Source organism: Lissotriton helveticus, chromosome 3_1 (assembly GCF_964261635.1).
Source record: "Lissotriton helveticus chromosome 3_1, aLisHel1.1, whole genome shotgun sequence".
Lineage (NCBI taxonomy): Eukaryota > Metazoa > Chordata > Amphibia > Caudata > Salamandridae > Lissotriton > Lissotriton helveticus.
In genome coordinates, this window is record NC_136061.1 from 1,808,926,385 (window position 1) to 1,808,944,656 (window position 18,272).

At 51.8% G+C, this 18,272-nt stretch overlaps 1 protein-coding gene across 3 annotated transcripts in view; it reads right to left on the reverse strand.

The window, feature by feature from the left end:
- Positions 1-2,094: 2,094 nt before the first annotated feature.
- The window catches only part of KDM1A (lysine demethylase 1A), a 1,206,177-nt gene continuing 1,189,999 nt past the window's right edge, over positions 2,095-18,272 (reverse strand). For all 3 annotated transcript variants that reach the window (XM_078682705.1, XM_078682704.1, XM_078682706.1), the window contains exon 19: positions 2,095-2,753. In XM_078682705.1, coding sequence (XP_078538831.1) covers positions 2,565-2,753 — 189 coding nt within the window. In that variant the 3' untranslated portion in view covers positions 2,095-2,564. The remainder of the gene's footprint in view (positions 2,754-18,272) is intronic.

Genomic DNA, 18,272 nt, shown 5'->3' on the forward strand with positions numbered 1-18,272 from the left:
GAACAGGCTGCCTGAAAAACCAGACTTTCAGGCAAAGGATGCGAGGATAAAAACTCAGGATCCCCAGGTGCAACTCGATACCTCCTTGCAACACTTTTAGCCACTGCAGGAGCAGTAAGAGGCTTACTCCAAACCTCCAAAATAGGTTCAGTTAATGCTTCATTAAAGGGAAGCAATGGTTCTTTTTTTTTTAAAAGAATTTTTATTGATTTTCAAACCAGCATGGCATCAAATCAAAAATGCGAGCACGACCATCTTTCGGATGACCCAGCACTTATACAAAACAGGATAAATCGAAAGGGAAGCAACAGTTCAATAATAGAACTTGGGGAATGGAGAACCTCAGTCAAGAGATTGGATTTATATTCAACTGTAAGCAAGGTTAAATTTAAAAGTTCTGCAGCCTTCCTCATGACCATGTGGTAAGGCCTAACATCCTTTGAAGGGGCATCAGACACAGATGGCAGCTCCCATTCAGGAGAAAGTTCCAAACCACTAGCTTCTCCTAGATCTTCAAAACAGTCCTCCTGAAGCTCACCTTCTTCCATCTCAGCCTCAGCTTCTCTATATCTTTGCTCCTCTATGAGGCGCAGAGCATCCCTTCTGGATCTCTTTCAACAGCCGCGCCGTTGGATCCGTGAACGACTCCGACGGAGCCGGTATCGACGTCGATATCGAATCCGTAGGTCCAGGCCGCTGTTCTCGAGGTCGACTCTGAGCCGGCGACGTCGGTATCGGCGTCGACGACCTCGGCGGCGCAGAGTAATGCCAAGGCGGCGTCGGAGCTGGCATAAATGGCATAAAGGGAGCTGGAGCATAGGAGCGGGGAACTCCTAAATTATACGCCAGAGGACCCATAGGACCCGAAGGTGCACCAGAGGGGTACCATGCTCTGGAATAGACACCATACATAGCGTTTAAAAACGCAGTAGGGTCTTGACCTGGAGCTGGGAAAGGTGGGTAAGAACCCACAGACTGACCTGACCCTTCAGAGGTTCCGGATTCGCCTCCTCTTCCACAGGTGGTCGTGCCATCGAACCCTCATCCAAAGGGACTTCTTCATCCTCTCGAGCCAGAGACGGCGCCTGAGACGGATTCAGAACCGGAGTCGGCGATTGAACCTGCGACTCCAAAGGCGAAGCCTCACCTTCTGGATCCAAGACCTCTGGTGATGGAGACACTACATCCTTCCCATGCTTCCTCTTTGGCGACTTCGGTCTCGAGTCCGAATCCTTACCGGAGTGATGCCAAGATTCATGCCTTCGCTTCTTATGCTTCTTTTTCGACTTCGAAGCATGACCGGATGACGACTTCGAAAGCGACGCCGATCGTGATCTTGACCTCGATCTCGCCCTTCTCGAACAGGATCTCGAAGACTTCTTATCTTTACTTCCTCTTAACTTCGCCATTAAAAGCTTAGTCTCCCTCTCTCGAAGCGCCTTCGGATTCATCTTCTGACACGAGGAACAGCTATCGACATCATGGTCCGAACTCAGGCACCAGATACAGTCCTGGTGCGGGTCCGTGATTGACATCATTTTGCCGCACTCTCTAAATGGCTTAAATCCGGTCTTCTTAGTCGACATCTTCAGTGAGACAAAGAAGCAAGAAAACAGTAACAAAGTTACCAACAGCTACAGAGATTCCCCGAAACTGTTAGTGTCGACGACGCAGAAAAAAGGGAACTGACGTCAACACGCCGGCGTGGGCCTATTATGGTGTCGGTGACGTCATCGGAGTCGCGTGCGATGCCGTGCCTCTGTGACGTCGTCCACGTCGGCGCGAAGCTACGAAAAGAATTTCCGAATGTTGCTGACGCAAGGGGATATTCACAAGGTGAGGAATCACAAGGTGAGGAATCCACTGGCAGATGTATCTATCAGAATCCAACTTTACATAAAGAATTACCAAAAATGTTTAAGTCACCAGTTAGCATGAAATAATTTTCTATTTTGCTCTTCATCGATCACGCTGTTTAACTCTAAATTTAGTAAACAATCTAAACCCCAATTTAAGTTGTGGTAAAAGTAAACTGTTCTGAACTGAAAACAGAAGTCCATATATCATGCACACTTCAAAGGAGAAGACATTCCATCTTATTTATGATTTTTTATTTTCAAAATAAAAAAATACAGGCCACAAACAATCCATTGCTTGTTACTGGAACGGTAATCTATTGTGAAAATAAGAAAAAAATACATCTATACACAGATCTGGAGGCTCCTAGTAGGCAACACTAAAACGATACTTCAGTACGGGAAGGCAGGGTGTCCTCATGAAATATCTCAAATAAAAATCGCATTGAGGCGAGATGTGGTCCATCAGGTATTAGGAGGCTATAGGTATGTAACAAATGAATGCTATGACAATAGCAATTTAATGCTTGTAGATTAAGTCCAACAGTTGAGGATTTTACTGTAGTGTCACCACTTAAGAACGTCTGGCTCAGTTTCATAGGACCTATGTATGTCTTAATGCTGTGTAATGCTATCAACAACTTGTTTACTCAAAGGAAGTCTTGCAATCCCAACGGGGTGTTTTAAATGGCACTTGTGACACTATATCTACACGCCTGGTGGTGGTTGTGCAGGTGTTGTTCCAGGTGTTGTTTGGCGTGGTACAGTATACATCGCACCTAAAAATTGATCTGCAATTCGGCCAGCTTCTCTTAGTCCACTTAAAAGAGCTCCATGAACTGTTGCAGGGTAGTTACGAATTGTGTGTTCTCCCGCGAAGAATAGACGAGGGATTGGCTACAGGAAAGGGAAAAGGAGTAGAGATGTAAGAATAAACAAAAAGCTTCTTCCTTCATAATACAGTACTGTTTGACACAATGCATAGACGTTATTGAGTTTCTCAATTTTGAAAGACCGCATTTTAATTTATTTTATCAAATAAATCCAGTGACTGGGCAAGAGTGTGATGTTTACATAAACTTACAGAGTAAGTGGTACAGTAACCCAGTTGGTGTCAAGAGGTGAACTTGTGTGAACATCTAAATGTAAAAATTTCACCTACTTCCCTTCACCTGAAAGAGAGAGAGAGCATACAAGGGAGGATAGTCATTTTAATGGCGACCACTCTCCCATACCATGAAAGGTGTAATCTGGACCAATCATTAATGCCGGTCTGTATTTGTGTGGTGAGGGCTACATAGTTTAGCGTAATGGTTTTAGGGATGGAACAAGCTAGTTTAATCGCAAGGTAAGGGATGGAGTCCGCTGCCCAATCAAACGGAAATTTGGAACGCAATTCGTTTTCATGTTGTGGGGTAACTGATGAATTGAGTATCTGGGATTTTTGAATATCTACTTTAAAACTGGAGATGTTCCCAAAGGATTTGCAAAGGGCAGAATAAAGTCATCGGCATAAAGGCTAATAAGATGCTGGTTCCCTCCGAATCGAATCACAGAGATATCTGGATGGGACCAACGACATTGGGCTTGGGTTTCCATGTAAAGGGCAAAAAGGAGAGGGGGAAAAGGAACATCCCTGATGTGAATCTCGGCGGACGGGAAAAGGTTGAGATGAAACCCCGTTAACACGAGCTGTAGACTAATGTGTGTGCTCTGTGAGCTACGAACCCAGCTCGGAACTGATCACCGTAGCTCCAGAATCCTAAGAAGATCGGGCCAATGTCGCTACTAGAGCGTTCTAAAAGGAACAGGACTGCCTTTCACTTCATAAGGTTGAGGCCTCTAACAATGAGGCTTGTTATTTTAACCTCTAAGATATGTAATCAGGAGGGTGAAATAGATCTGTGAGTAGGGTGTGAGAAGTTAGCCTGGCATATGATGTCCACTAGTTCTAGTGGGCACCTTGCACAAGTCTAATCGACCCTTATTGATGGTGGTTGTAAAGTCAACCTTATAGAAAGCTATCCTAGTGGTAGCGTGAACCAGCAGTCATCAGGCTAAGACTTCAGTAGGCGAGTTAAGCAAGTTGTTTTTACCAATTATAATCCCCTGAATACCAAATAAAAGGACACCACACAAGGTATATATCAAATATATATGTATTTAATCTAATCACAATCCCTCTGCACTCTTTATGAGGTCAGAGGTAAAAATACAATACAAGTCGCACAATTAATATACGATAAATTGCACAGTATACGTTATGCCCTAGGGGCCTCACAAATCATATACTAAGTAAGTGGAATTAGAAAGCAGGCCTGGGGCCTGTGGAATCGCTGGGGTTACTCTACACGACCAAAGGTTAGGAGGAGGAGGCCCACGGGAGACGCGTGCAGTGTCTAAACACAGGCGCGGGTTACCATTGACTTTCTACGGAGATCGTAAAAGTTACAAATATACAATTTAGGGAAACTTCCGGATGGACTAGGATGGAACCCTTTTAAACTAGGACACTTCGAGAGTCCAGATCCACGGGAGCACCGAAGTACTCGTGTTACCTCACCCAGGGAAGCCGGGTGCATAGGTGTCTTTTCGTGTCGGGTTTCGTCGTCGTTTTCTATGGAGAGCTGCAAAGAAGTGCTGCAGGCGACCAGAGGAAAAGTGTCCGGGTGGATCCAAGGGTGGATCGAAGATCTGAAAAACCTGAAAGCAGAAGGGACAGAGTCTGGGTCACTAGCCACTGACCAGGAAGGAACCAGGAAGGAACCAGGCGATGTCGGGTGATTTCAGGTGAAGTAGTCGAACTTGTCTCTTCAGCCACGAGGTCTAGGAGGCATCGACGATGACCAGGCGCTGGATTCGAGCTGTCCCACGATGGATCTAGTTGACTGTGGTGTCGGTATCCGTATTGGACCCAACAAGCCTTGGCAGCCGCAACCCACGCAGGATGTCAAGATGGGCTCTGTTGCAGACCAGCAAGGTCTGTGGCGCTTCTCCTTTGCAGGGAAGCTGGAGCAAGCCTGGAGCAACCAGGAAAGCAAGTTTGTTGTAAAGGAAGGTCTTCAGGGGGCACACTAGCCACCGGGCAAGGGACCGGGAAGACGCGTCAAGCTCAAATGCAAGAGCGGGGCCCACAGAAAACTCGTGTGGGGGCCTGGGCATCGGTGCAAATGGTGCTTGGGGCTGGGGTTTCAAGCACCCCAAAGCACAACTTCGAGATACCTCGTTGAAGGGGTGCAGCTTGCAAAATGCAGGATGTCCAGGAGTTCCGGTCCCACGTCTCTCGTGTCCGCCACGTGTCTCAGCTTTGCAGTGGATGTGGGTCGGGGTCAGAGATGTCTGGAAGTCTGTGTCCTGTGTCGCAGATTCTTCAGGATCCGGCGGGAGCCTAAAAAATGCAGACCGGCAAAATTGCTGTTGGTGCTGGTTTGAACAGGGTGTTCACTACTTGACCACAAGGAAGATATCTTCCGTCTTCCAGTCACAATGGAACGTTGAAGGTCCAGGATATGTCTTTCAAAGATTCATCCACGGTAATCTAAAGTCCTAGGGACACAGCTCCTGTACTTATACTAAGGATGGGGGCTGGACTACCTGGCTAGGTCCCTCCTTTGGGTGGACCTGGGAAGGGGGTGGTTACACCCCTTTCCCTTTGTCCAGTTTCGTGCCAGAGCTGGGGCTGTGTGCCCCAGCAACCGGTTTGAACTGGGCTATGCATGGAGCACCTTGTGTGCCCCAGGCAGTGTCTGGAAAGCATTCACTGAATGCAGCCCTCCCTGCCCCAATACACTAAAAGCTTGTCTGGGGAGGTGCCAGCACCTCCCTGGACAGGAAACCTATTGTCCAGGCCTCCCCTGCCAGAGTTTCGTCCAGCAGCAGGAGGTCAGACTCGTGTCTGTGGCAGCAGCATCCATTTTGTGATGCTGAGGCTCTGTTTAACTTTAACCAGGTAAACCAGTAACTACATGTGTTCTACCTCTACAAGGGTGGAATGCTATCCCCCTGGTGGGGTGGGGGTGGATCGGTAGTGTTTCAAAGTGTTTGACACCTTACACGACATGTTTTGATAAAGCCAAACCAAAGTTAGCATTAACCGCGAGGATTATAATGCACTTAAGAGTATATGGTATGGCTACATCATAGAACAGCTATAAGGAGATGGTTCCGAAAGATGCAGAGGGGCTCAGCTCATGCTAGGGCACCCTCTCACATAAAACCAAGCACTCTGCCTCCAGGATTGTTAAGGCCTGCCATAGACCCCAATAAAATATTCTTCAAAACAGGTAGGGAAGCACATAAAAACACATGGTCCCCTATAAAGGGGGGACAGGAGGGGGAAAATCATATACTAAATGGAATGCGAAAGTGGTATATAACCAAGAGTACCACCCAAGGATCTGTAGGCAAGGGGAAGCATCAAAGGTAAGTAACTAGGAGTCCCTAAGCGTCCAAATGCAGGGGTGATACCCCAGGTCAGTGTTTATAGGATAACATTGGGACGTCGCAGTTAGGATGTTCAGGATTCAGGACTCTTCCCAGAGGACCCTGAGGAAACCCTTTGGTACCGGGGAGGCTGGAGAGAATCCCCATCCATGGATACCCAGAGAAGCAGAATACCTACGCCAGAGAGCCCGGGTACATTTGTGTGCAGTGATGTTGGTACTGCCTGTTGAAGTCAATGGGTATCTTCGGATGTCCAGCGGCTACCGTGACCCATGGACCAGGTCAGTGGAACCCAGTCCTGCATTCCAGAAGAGGAGAACTTGAGGAGGGAGGTGACAGAGTCCAAGCCACCGAGTCGTCCAGGAGCACAATGCCCACCCTCCTTCTGAGGGTTCTAGGGGTACTTCAAGGTAGGATGAAGGTCTTGGGAGTTGCAGCTGTGAAGACAAGACAATCATGTAGGATCACAGGAGCTGTCCCATGACAGTCGATGAATTGGAGGAGGGTCAGTGGCCAGCAGGAGCACCAACAAGCCTTGGCAAATGCAGCAGACGCGCTGCAGGAAGAGTTGTAGAAAGGAGAACGAGCAAGGCTCAGGTAACTCACCCATAAGTCAGGGCTGGCCCCAACAATAAATCCTCGCAGTTGTGGCCCACCAGAGATATTCCGCAGCTTCAAGGGAATGATGACGGATTTCCTCGGTAAAGAAACCCAGCTAACGGGAGATGTTCTACTGGGGTTTAGATGCTCGACGCCTTTCCAAGAGAAGGGCATGGGCCCCCAACTGAGTAATCAGGGAGGAGCAAGCACGCTTCTGTGCCCTAAGATGACCCCTGCCAAAGCCCCGTATAGTCATCTTACTGGTGGCCCATAAGGTGCCCACCTTCACCATTGATTCCACGTTCCTGCAGAAGAAAGCCTGAAGCACAAGTTACTACTTGTGTAACGATATATCTGTAAGAGACATTAGTTAGTATTAGATTCCTTACCTTAGAATATCCCCAGGCGTCAGACTGGATCCGGAACTTTTTGCGTAGCAGTCGGTAGGCGTCGTCTGCGGCTCCACGTCCGTCGTCGGCGCCGTGATGACGTCGTCGGAGTACTTAGACGCCGCCTCCGCGTGCTGACGTCAGTTTTTGCATGGATATCGTGAAACTGACGACCGCAGCCGCCGAACACAACACACTGAAAGCTCCCCGAAGAAGGGCATATCTTGCCCGAAATGCATTGGAGCAATGAAATAATCGGCTGTATTCATGTCGCGAAAAGCTTGATTTGATTTTGTACAAATGCCACTAAGATGATACAGATGAATGAATAAACAATTCGTCAAATGATATTAGGAGTCTTGCTTTTACAAGAACCGAAGGAGTGCCCAATACACAGGGATGACACCATGGGCTCATGGTGACACATCACTTATAGACGTCAGTTCTTAGACACAGCTTTTCCGCGCCAGAAACGCAGAGCCATGTTAAAAACCAACACTGGTGCCATTGAAACTAGGGCCCTGAAAGGGGACAACCCTAACCCTAGATATTGGTTCGCAGAACGGGGAGGATGGGTGGGTCGGTAAGGAATCTAATACTAACTAATGTCTCTTACAGATATAACGTTACACAAGTAGTAACTTGTGCATCTGAAAGAGACACGTTAGTATTAGATTCCTTACCTTAGAATAGATACCCCAGCAATACCAACCCCGGTGGTGGGTGTGCGAACCAAAATCACACCAGAAAGCCCCGGAGGACGGAACGGCCAAAGAAGCCATCCCTCCAGACTTGGCTGTCCAGGCAGTAGTGTCTTGCAAACGTGTGCAGCAATGCCCACGTAGCTGCCTGACAGATGTCTTGTAAGGGCACTCCCCTGCCCAGGGCAGTGGTAGTCGCCGTGGCTCGGGTAGAATGAGCCCGCAATCCAGCAGGAGGCTCCTTCCTAGCCAAGGAGTAGCATGCCTGGATACACAGGATGATCCACCGGGAGATGGTCCTCTTGTGCACCGCTTTCCCCTTCTTCGCGCCCACGTAACCAACAAAGAGTTGGTCATCCACCCGGAACTGGCGTGTGCGATCCAAGTAGAATGAGAGCGCACGTTTTGGGTCCAGACGGTGGAGCCGCTCTTCCTCTTTAGAGGGATGCGGTGGCGGGAAGAAGGTTGGCAAGGTGATAGACTGCCCGATGTGGAAGGCCGTGACAACCTTGGGCAGGAAAGAAGGTTTGGTACGCAGCACCACTTTGTCAGGATGGACAGAAAGGAAAGGTGGAGTACAAGAAAGGGCCTGGAGCTCACTCACTCTCCTGGCAGAGGTGATGGCAACCAGGAAAGCAGTCTTCAAGGTCAGAAGGCGAAGAGGACAGTTGTGAAGTGGCTCAAAGGGAGCGCACATCAGAAAGGTAAGAACCAGGTTCAAGTCCCACTGAGGCATCACAAACGGAACAGGAGGAAACGTGTGTGTGAGGCCCTTAAGAAATCTATTAACAATAGGGGACTTGAACAAAGAAGGTTGATCAGGCAGCCTGAGAAAGGCTGAAAGGGCAGAAAGGTAGCCCTTGATAGTGCCCAGAGCAGAGCCCTGCTGGGCAAGAAAAAGAAGGAAGAGAAGGACTTCAGAAAGAGGGGCATTGAGGGGATCCACAGCCTTTGCTGTGCACCATGCCACAAATCCGTTCCACCTGCAGGCGTATACCGACTTTGTGGAGGGACGCCTGGCTGCCAGAATGATGTTACAAACTTCAGGAGGCAAGTCAAATGGCCTCAACTGTCGCCGCTCAATCTCCAAGCATGGAGGTGGAGACTGGACAGGTTCGGGTGGAGGACCGTCCCCTGCTGCAGCGACAGAAGGTCCTCCTGAAGAGGCAGACGAACCGGGGTATCGACTGACAGACTGAGTAGCTCTGGATACCAGTACCTTCTCGCCCAGTCCGGAGCCACAAGGATGACTTGGGCCCGGTCGCGCTTGATCTTCTTCAGCACTCTGGGCAGAAGTGGTATAGGCGGAAAGGCGTACAACAGACCGCAACTCCACTCGCGACGAAAGGCGTCTCCGAGCGAGTGCCGCCTTGGAAATTCCAACGCGCAGAACTGATGACATTGCGCGTTCTCTTCGGTGGCGAATAGATCTAACCAAGGCTCTCCCCATCGCTGACAGAGGCCTTGCGCCACGTCCGAGTTCAGACGCCATTCGTGATCCATCATGCACCGTCGACTGAGCTCGTCCGCCCTGGCGTTCAGAGAACCTGCCAGGTGTTGAGCCACCAGGGTCACGCCCTGGCGTTCCAGCCATTGCCAAAGGCAAAGAGCCTCTTGACAAAGGATCCACGACCCCACCCCGCCTTGTTTGTTGCAGTACCACATGGCAGTGGTGTCCGTGAATACCTGCACTACACTCCTCCGGACAGAGGGGAGGAATGCCTTCAGTGCCAGACGAATCGCACGGAGCTCCAACAGGTTGATGTGGAGCCGGGTCTCCGCCGGAGACCAGAGGCCTCTGATCTCCGCCTCTCCCAAGTGGCCTCCCCAGCCCTGGAGGGACGCGTCCGTCACAACTACGTGCTCCGGTTGGGGAAGGGAGAGGGATCTGCCGCTGACCCAATCGCGGTCCGTAAGCCACCACTGCAGCTGTCTCGCAGTGCCCTCCGAGATCAGGATGTGGTCGGATAGGTTGCCCTGATGCTGGGCCCACTGAAACTTCAGGTCCCACTGCAGAGCCCGCATCCGCCACCTGGCGTGATGCACCAGTAGGATGCAGGAGGCCATCAGCCCCAGAAGCCGCAGCGTCAACCTGACCGAAACCCGGGATAACGGCTGAAAGATGGGAATCAGAGCCTGAATATCCCAGACCCGCTGTTCGGGCGGATAAACCCGAAACCGCGCCGAGTCCAGAACCGCTCCGATGAAGAGGAGCTTCTGAGAGGGGCACAGGTGTGACTTCGGCACATTGATGGAGAACCCCAGCTGGTGCAGGAGGTCCGCCGTCGTCTGGAGGTGGCCCGCCTTCAACAACCAGTCGTCGAGGTAGGGGAAGACTGAAACCCCTAACCTGCGCAGATGAGCTGCGACCACCGCCATCACCTTTGTGAACACCCGTGGGGCGCTGGTAAGGCCGAAGGGGAGCACGGTAAATTGAAAGTGCTCGTGGCCCACCATGAACCGCAGGTAGCGCCGGTGGGCAGGCAGGACGGGGATATGAAAGTAAGCGTCCTGCAAGTCCAACGCTACCATCCAGTCTCCTGGGTCCAGGGCAGCCAGAACCTGAGCCAGTGTCAGCATCTTGAACTTCTCCTTCCGGAGGAAGCCGTTGACGTTCCTTAGGTCCAAGATAAGGCGTAGGCCCCCTTTGCCCTTCTTGGGTACCAGAAAGTAGTGGGAGTAGCAACCACACCCTACTTCTGGCCCAGGAACGCGCTCGATGGCCCCCTTGGCCAAGAGGGCCATAACTTCCTCCTGCAGAAGTCGCAAATGATCCCCCGATACACGGTGGTTCTGCGGTGGCATGGCTGGAGGAGTCGCCTCAAAGGGGAGGGAGTAGCCCCTTCGGACGATTTGCAGCACCCACCTGTCCGATGTGACAGTGCGCCAGTGGAGGTGGTGATGGCGAACCCTGCCCCCCACTGGCATCACATGGGCCTGAAAGCACGGACTAGGAGGGTTTTGAGGCGGATGCTGCGGGGGAAGGTGTGGACTGACCTCGCCGCTGCCCCCGACCGCCCGGACGGCGGTTCCCACGGCCGCCACCGCGTTGGGTATTGCCCTGCGGAGTGTGGCTGGCGGCGCGTGTGGGCGCACCCCTTCCGTGGCCACGAAAGGAGTGAAAGGCAGCCGATTGCTGGCGCTGGCCCGAGAGGCCCAAGGACTTGGCCGTAGCCCTGGAGTCCTTAAAGCGCTCAAGCGCATGGTCTGCCTTGTCGCCAAAGAGGCGACGGCCATCGAACGGCATGTCCATGAGTGTGTTCTGGACATCTGCCGAGAAATTGGCGGACCTCAGCCTGGCGTGGCGTCTGACCGCCACCGTCGTTGCCATCGCTCTACTTAGCGAGTCGGTGGTATCCAGCCCACACCTGATGGAATACTTGGCTGCATCCCGGCCCTCCACAAGGGCTTGGCCGAGTTTGGCCCGTACCTACAACGGACACTCTGGCAGCACCTCCGCGACCTTATCCCACACAGAGTGGGTGTAACGTCCCAAGAGGCAGGCGGTGTTGGAAGACCGCAGGCCCAGACTAAGGGATGAGAAGATCTTCTTCCCATACTGGTCATACCTCTTGGATTCCCTGTCCGGCGGGGCCGACGGGAATGCGGTCTGGGAATTGGAGGCCTGGATGACCAGGCTCTCGGGGGTAGGGTGGGAGGACAGGAAACATGGGTCGCCCGGGGCTGGGCGGTGGCGTCTGGCCACGTTCCTATCTACGGGGGAACCCGTAGCGGGCTTGGACCAAGTGCCCAGAAGAACGTCGGTCAAGGCCTCATTAAAGGGCAGCAGAGGCTCGGCGGAGCTTAACTGCGGTTTAAGGACCTCAGTGAGGAGGTTAGTCCTCACGGCCGCGACGGGGAGCTCAAGGCCCAAGGCCTTGGCAGCCCTCATCAGCACCACACTATATGTTGCCCCCTCCTCCGAAGCCACGGTAGGAGGGGAGACAAAACCAGTGTCTGGCGAGGTGTCCAGACCACTGGCCTCCCCAAGGTCTCCTGTCCAGTCCTCATGAGACTGACATTCCCTGGTCAGAGGGTCCTCAGACCCCTCCCAGTCCTCTTCATCACCCATCTCCTGAAACTCAGGGTTCTCAACTAATGGGGCCTGTTCATAGAAGTGAAACTCTCCAAACGGCGTCTGGAGCGGCGCCCAACGGGGCCGTCCCGGCGCCGGAACAGGAACGAAGGTGGAACCGGGGACGGCGCCGCCCGAGGACGGCGCCAGAGGCGACACCTGAGGGTCCGACGCCGGGGAGGTCGTAAGGTCCACCAGCGATGAACCCGATCCCGAAGGAGGTCCAGCGGCGTCCTGCGGCGCCGGGCCCGAAGGCGCCGGAACAACTGAACCCCGCGGCGCCGGGCCCAAAGGCGCCGGCGTCGTCGGGATAACGGGAACCTGCGGCGCCGGGCCCGAAGGCGTCGGCGGCGCCGGGGCCGAAGCACCCGACGGCGTCGGGGCAGATCCCCCCGACCTGCCAGGGGTCCCAGACGGGTCCGCTGGGCCCGAAGGCGCCGCGGAGCCCGTTGGAGGAGAGAGTTTCCTCATGGCCATGAGGAAGCGCTCGACCTCCTCCGGCGTCGCGTTGAGCCCAGGGACCGTAGGGTATGGGGCTGAACGCGGCGCCCGCGGCTCCGCGTGGGTGGTGTCACCCGAACCCCCGGCCGCATCGCGCGAGCGTCGGGGGTGGGGGGGGGGAGTCCGAAGAGCGATTACGCCGCATGGATTTCTTGTGCCGCTTACCTGACGACGACTTCGACCCGGAGGAGTGCGGCCTACTCTCGGAACTGTGATGGCTCCGAGACCGCGACCTGTCCCTCGACCTCTCATGGGATCGGGACCTCTCGCGGCGCGGGACCGACTGCCGGAGTTCGAGCCGCCTGCGGGACCGCTCCAGTCTGGCTTTCGAAGAGAGGGCCCGGCAGTCGGAGCAGGCCTTGTCGTCGTGGTCGACGCCGAGACAAGATAAACACACGCGGTGAGGATCCGTGACCGACATCAGGCAGTCGCAATCATCGCAGTGCTTAAACCCGGGCATCCCTACGGCACCGTTGGAGTCGAAGACTCGAAAAAGGATCAAAAATGATCAAAAAAAGGGTTAGTCAAAAAATACTAATGTTACTGCTTTTTCCAGATCTACGCTTGCTGGCGCGGAAAAAAGAAGAACTTACGTCAGCACGCGGAGGCGGCGTCTAAGTACTCCGATGACATCATCACGGCGCCCACGACGGACGCGGAGCCGCAGACGACGCCTACCGACGCGCAAGGGTACTGCTACGCAAAAATTTCCGGATCCAGTCTGACGCCTGGGGATATTCTAAGGTAAGGAATCTAATACTAACGTGTCTCTTTCAGATGTTCAGCTCTAAGGGCTTGAACAAAGATTTGAGCATGAAGATACCAGGCATTAAAACGCCACACAGGGCACAAGCCATGTTTGGAAGATCCAAGCTGAAAAAGGAGTCGGTAATGAACAGTTATACCTCAAAGTAGTATCTGAATTTGTGAGAGTGCTTGACAGTCAGTGGCAGGTAAGAAGATCAAGTCTATTCATGATTGAATGTCGTTGGCTACGGAGGTATTGAATATGCTACTTACCAGTATGCATCTGTTCTTGGCATGTAGGGCTGCTAACATTCATATCTTAGCATTAGATCGCCGCCTAGTGTTGGGTCCGGATGATCGCACCTTGTTGTCCTGGAAGAGTCTTCGAAGTATCCTGAGATAGGTGGCTCCTCCCCTGGACTACAGTGCGCATGGGCATCGGCTCCATCCCCAGATTGTTTTTCGCCATTGTGGCAGAAGATGGAGTGAAAAGTGTAAAGGATGTCCATGCTAATGACTGAATACAATAGTATATCTGCAGCTGCAACAAGCACCGGGGAGGAGGGTGGGCGATATGAATGTTAGCAGCCCTACATGCCAAGAACAGATGCATACTGGTAAGTAGCATATTCAGTTCGAGGCATGTGGGCTGCTAAATTCATATCTTAGCATAGAATACATAGCAGTCCCTCCATCAGCGGCGGTTGCCCGTGCCAGCTGCAGAAACCTGAAAGAGTGTCTTGAGAACAGCCTGTCCTACAGCAGCTTGCTGCTTGGAATGTACATCTACACAGTAGTGTTTGGTAAAGGTATGTGGTGTAACCCACGTGGCTGCTCTGCAAATGTCCTCTAAAGGAATGTTCCCTAGGAAAGCCATGGATGCCCCCAATTTGCGTGTGGAGTGCGCCCTTGGGGGTATCGTTAGAGTGCGCTTGGCCTTTTGATAACATATTTGAATGCACTTAACAATCCACCTGGCTATTCCTGCTTTGGAAATGGGGTTGCCTTTGTGTTGTGGTGCGAAGGCAACAAAAAGTTGTTTTGTCTTTCTAAAGGGTTGTGTCCTGTCTATGTAGTACATCAACGCCCTCCGTACATCTAAGGTATGGAGCATTCTTTCCGCTACCGTTTGTGGGTTTTGGAAGAATGCCGGCAAGTCAATAGTTTGGTTGAGATGAAACTGTGACACCACCTTCGGAAGGAATTTGGGGTTAGTGCGTAGCACTACCCTATTTGGATGAATCTGAATGAAAGGCTCTTGGATTGTGAGCGCTTGTAGCTCACTAACACGCCTCAGTGACGTAATAGCTATTAGGAAAGCTACTTTCCACGTTAGGAACTGGAGTTCACACGAGTGCAGTGGCTCAAAAGGTGGTCCCATCAGTCTGGTGAGGACCACATTGAGGTTCCACACCGGAGCTGGTGGTGTTCTTGGGGGAATGACTCGTTTCAGACCTTCAAGGAAAGCTTTAATGGCAGGCACTCTGAAGACAGAGAGATGCTGCCTGTTCTGAAGATAAGCCGCTATGGCGGATAGATGTATCCGAATGGAAGTGTACGCTAGATTGCACTTGTAAAGATGCAACAGATAGCAAATGATGTCAGGGATAGATGCATCTAGCGGGTTGATGTCATTGGCTGTACAGTAAATGACAAAACGCTTCCATTTCGCAGCATAGCATGCTCTGGTAGTTGGCTTCCTTGCCTCCTTGATGATGTCCATGCATTCCGGAGGTAGGTTAAGGTATCCAAACTCTAGGACTTCAGGAGCCAGATCGCCAGGTTGAGCTGTTGCGGATCTGGATGCTGAATTTCTCCATGGTTCTGCGTCAAAAGTCTGGGCGTGAGGCGCAGTCTTTGATGCGGCACCACCGAGAGTTCGAGGAACGTGGTGTACCATGCTTGGCGCGCCCACGTTGGAGCAACTAGGATGAGAGTCATCGCGTGCTGCCTTAGCTTTCTTGCCACCAGCGGTATCAGAGGGGCTGGCGGAAAAGCGTACGCAAATCTGCCTGACCAGTTCATCCATATCGCATTCCCCTGCGACTGTGGGTGAGGGAACCTGGCGGCAAAGTGTTGGCATTTTGCGTTTTCTTTAGTGGCAAACAGGTCTATCTCCGGATGACCCCACTGCTGGAAGTACGGGCGGAGGACAGATGGGTGTATCTCCCACTCGTGCATTTGATGGCTGTACCTGCTGAGCAGATCCGCCATCTGATTGTCCTTTCCCGGGAGGTGTTCCGCCATGAGGAAAATGTTCCTCTGAATGGCCCACTTCCACATGCTCTGAGCCAGATGAGACAGCTGTGGCGAGTGGGTGCCCCCCTGCTTTTGAATGTAGTACATCGCGGTCATACACTACCTTGTTGCACAGATGTACAATGAAGGACTTGATCGCCATGAAGATTGCCATCAGTTCCAGATAATTGATGTGCATCTTCTGTTGCTGCGTCGTCCATAGTCCCTGCACTGTGTAAGTGAGCAGATGAGCTCCCCATCCCTGGAGAGATGCGTCCGTTGTCAGGATAATCTGTGGCACTGGCTCTGGCTCCAGTCGGCCCTTGCAAAGGTTGTGTGGAGTCCACCAATGCAGAGAGTCGTATGCCCGACTGGTAACCAACACTAGGTCTGTCAATTGTCCCTGAGCCTGTGTCCACTGATTTGCTAAGCACTCCTGGAGCGGGCGCATATGTAACCGTGCGTGAGGGACTATGAAGATGCAGGAGGCCATCATGCCTATCAACTGCATGAACACTCGCTGGAAGTGAGTGTTGTGGTCTGAACTTCTGGATTAGAGACTGCATGCTGTCTATCCTGACTTGGTTTGGTTGAGCCATGGCCGTCAGGGTATTGATCGTCGCACCTAGAAACTGCCGGACATGTGCCGGCTGAAGATGCGACTTTGGGTAGTTCAACGAGAAACCTAGATTGTGAAGGAGGTGAATGGTGGTCGACATGTCCGCGGCGCACTGTTGTTCCGACTTGGCTTGAACGAGCCAGTCGTCCAGGTAGGGGTAGACATGGATGTTCTGCCTCCTTAGGTGCGCTGCTACTGTCGCCAGACACTTGGTAAACACCCTTGGGGCTGTGGTGACTCCGAAGGGTAGGACCTTGAACTGGTAATGCTTGCCTTGAATAGTGAACCTGAGGTATTTCCTGTGGGACGGGTGCAGTGGAATGTGGAAATAAGCATCCTTGAGATCTAAGGTTGCTAAGAAGTCCCCTTGGTTTAACAAGGGAAGAATCTGTTGCAGTGTAAGCATATGGAAATGTTCTGATAGTATGTACAGGTTGAGGGGACGAAGATCCAGAATGGGTCTGAGAGATCCGTCCTTCTTTGGAATAAGGAAGTACAGGGAATATACCCCTGTGCCCTCCTCCTCCACCGGCACGAGCTCGATTGCGCCTTTTTGCAGCATCGCCACTACTTCCTGCTGCAATAAGTGCAAATGCTCTGCGGACATAGGCCGTTGCCTTGGTGGAATGTTGGGTGGAGTGGACTTTAACTCTAGACAATAACCGTACTGGACAAGTTGTAGCACCCACCTGTCTGTGGTGATGTTTCTCCAGACGGGCAGGAACTGCTGCAGTCTCCCCCCGACAGGTGTTAAGTGGTCGGGGGGCAGTGACAGAGAGTCACTGTTTGCTTGGGGTAGAGTGTGGTTCTGAAAAATATGGATCCGTAACAGTACCGGACTCGAGAATAAAAACTTCGTCGAAATAGGACGAATTTGGTATCAAAAGACCGGAAATGACGAGTACATCAAGTACATGTATTTTCAGCATATTCGAGTGACAATTTCACCTCGAAATCGTCACTTACCTTCTGAACCCTTAGTTGCATGTTGCCCTTTTCATAGGCCTTAATCCAGTCGAATTTGATTCCACAAGGACACGTACTCCTTAATCGACTTCTTCCTGACCTCAGTACAAGTTAGAACCATTGCCCCAGGCCGAGCTCGTTAGGTCAGTTCCCTCCCAGTGGCCAAGCAAGATAGTATCTAGGCCCAAACGGCCATAAAGCCATTTCAGCACGCACACCTGCCATATCTCGCTCACATCTTTCTTCTTTCCTTTTCCTCACTTATTTTATGGTGGGGAGGTGACCATTTTTATTAGGGGTCCAGCGATATCTGATGAAATGTTGGGCCTTGCCGGATGATTTGTTATGGGCATCACGACGTGAAATATGTACATGTCATCATGACTCTGCTTTCTTTTTGTAATCAGTAACCATAAATGAAATACCGCGCACCCAAGGAATGTTTCGCCAAAGGGCAAATGTTATGTATAAGAAGAGAAGCCTAACTTTGTGAAAGTGTGCAGTCTCCTGAATATACTGGCATTGTACTTCTAGGACCCTGTCACCTTGGTTGCAGCCAATAAACTAATCTTTGACTTCACCTAGAAGACTCTGAAGTTTCTGTGGGTCTGACTCAGGAGAACCCGAGGTCTTTGGTGTGTTGATCCCCTGGCACCGCTGGGTTACCGGTTCGGTACCGGTTCCTAAAAACCCAGTACCTCATTTGGCGCCCAGCGTTGGAGCGATTCCAGTGGTACCAATCAGCCTGAAGATCGTGAGGAGCTTCGTGTGAAAATTCCGGAGGAGGGCCCACCACCTCATCGACCCCTGCATGTCGACGTGGTCCGAAGGTCTTTACTGCGAGGTTCCCCGCTTCCCGACGGCTACAAGGACTGCTGCCCTGGCTATCGCACTGATGTTGGACCCTTGACATTTTCGGTAGAGCGAAACGCTGAGACGAGTCTTCTGGTGAAGCCATCGATAATTTTCAGTTAAGTATAAGTGGAGCGTCTCCTAGTCCTTAGTTGGACTTACTTTTTTGATATCTTAGAGATACATAAAGGTTTTTATTGGTTCTTGCAAGTACCATAACCAAAGGACTCGTGTTTTCACGAGCAATATCGTAATCGATAACTCCTTTGAAGTTTTGGAACTAGA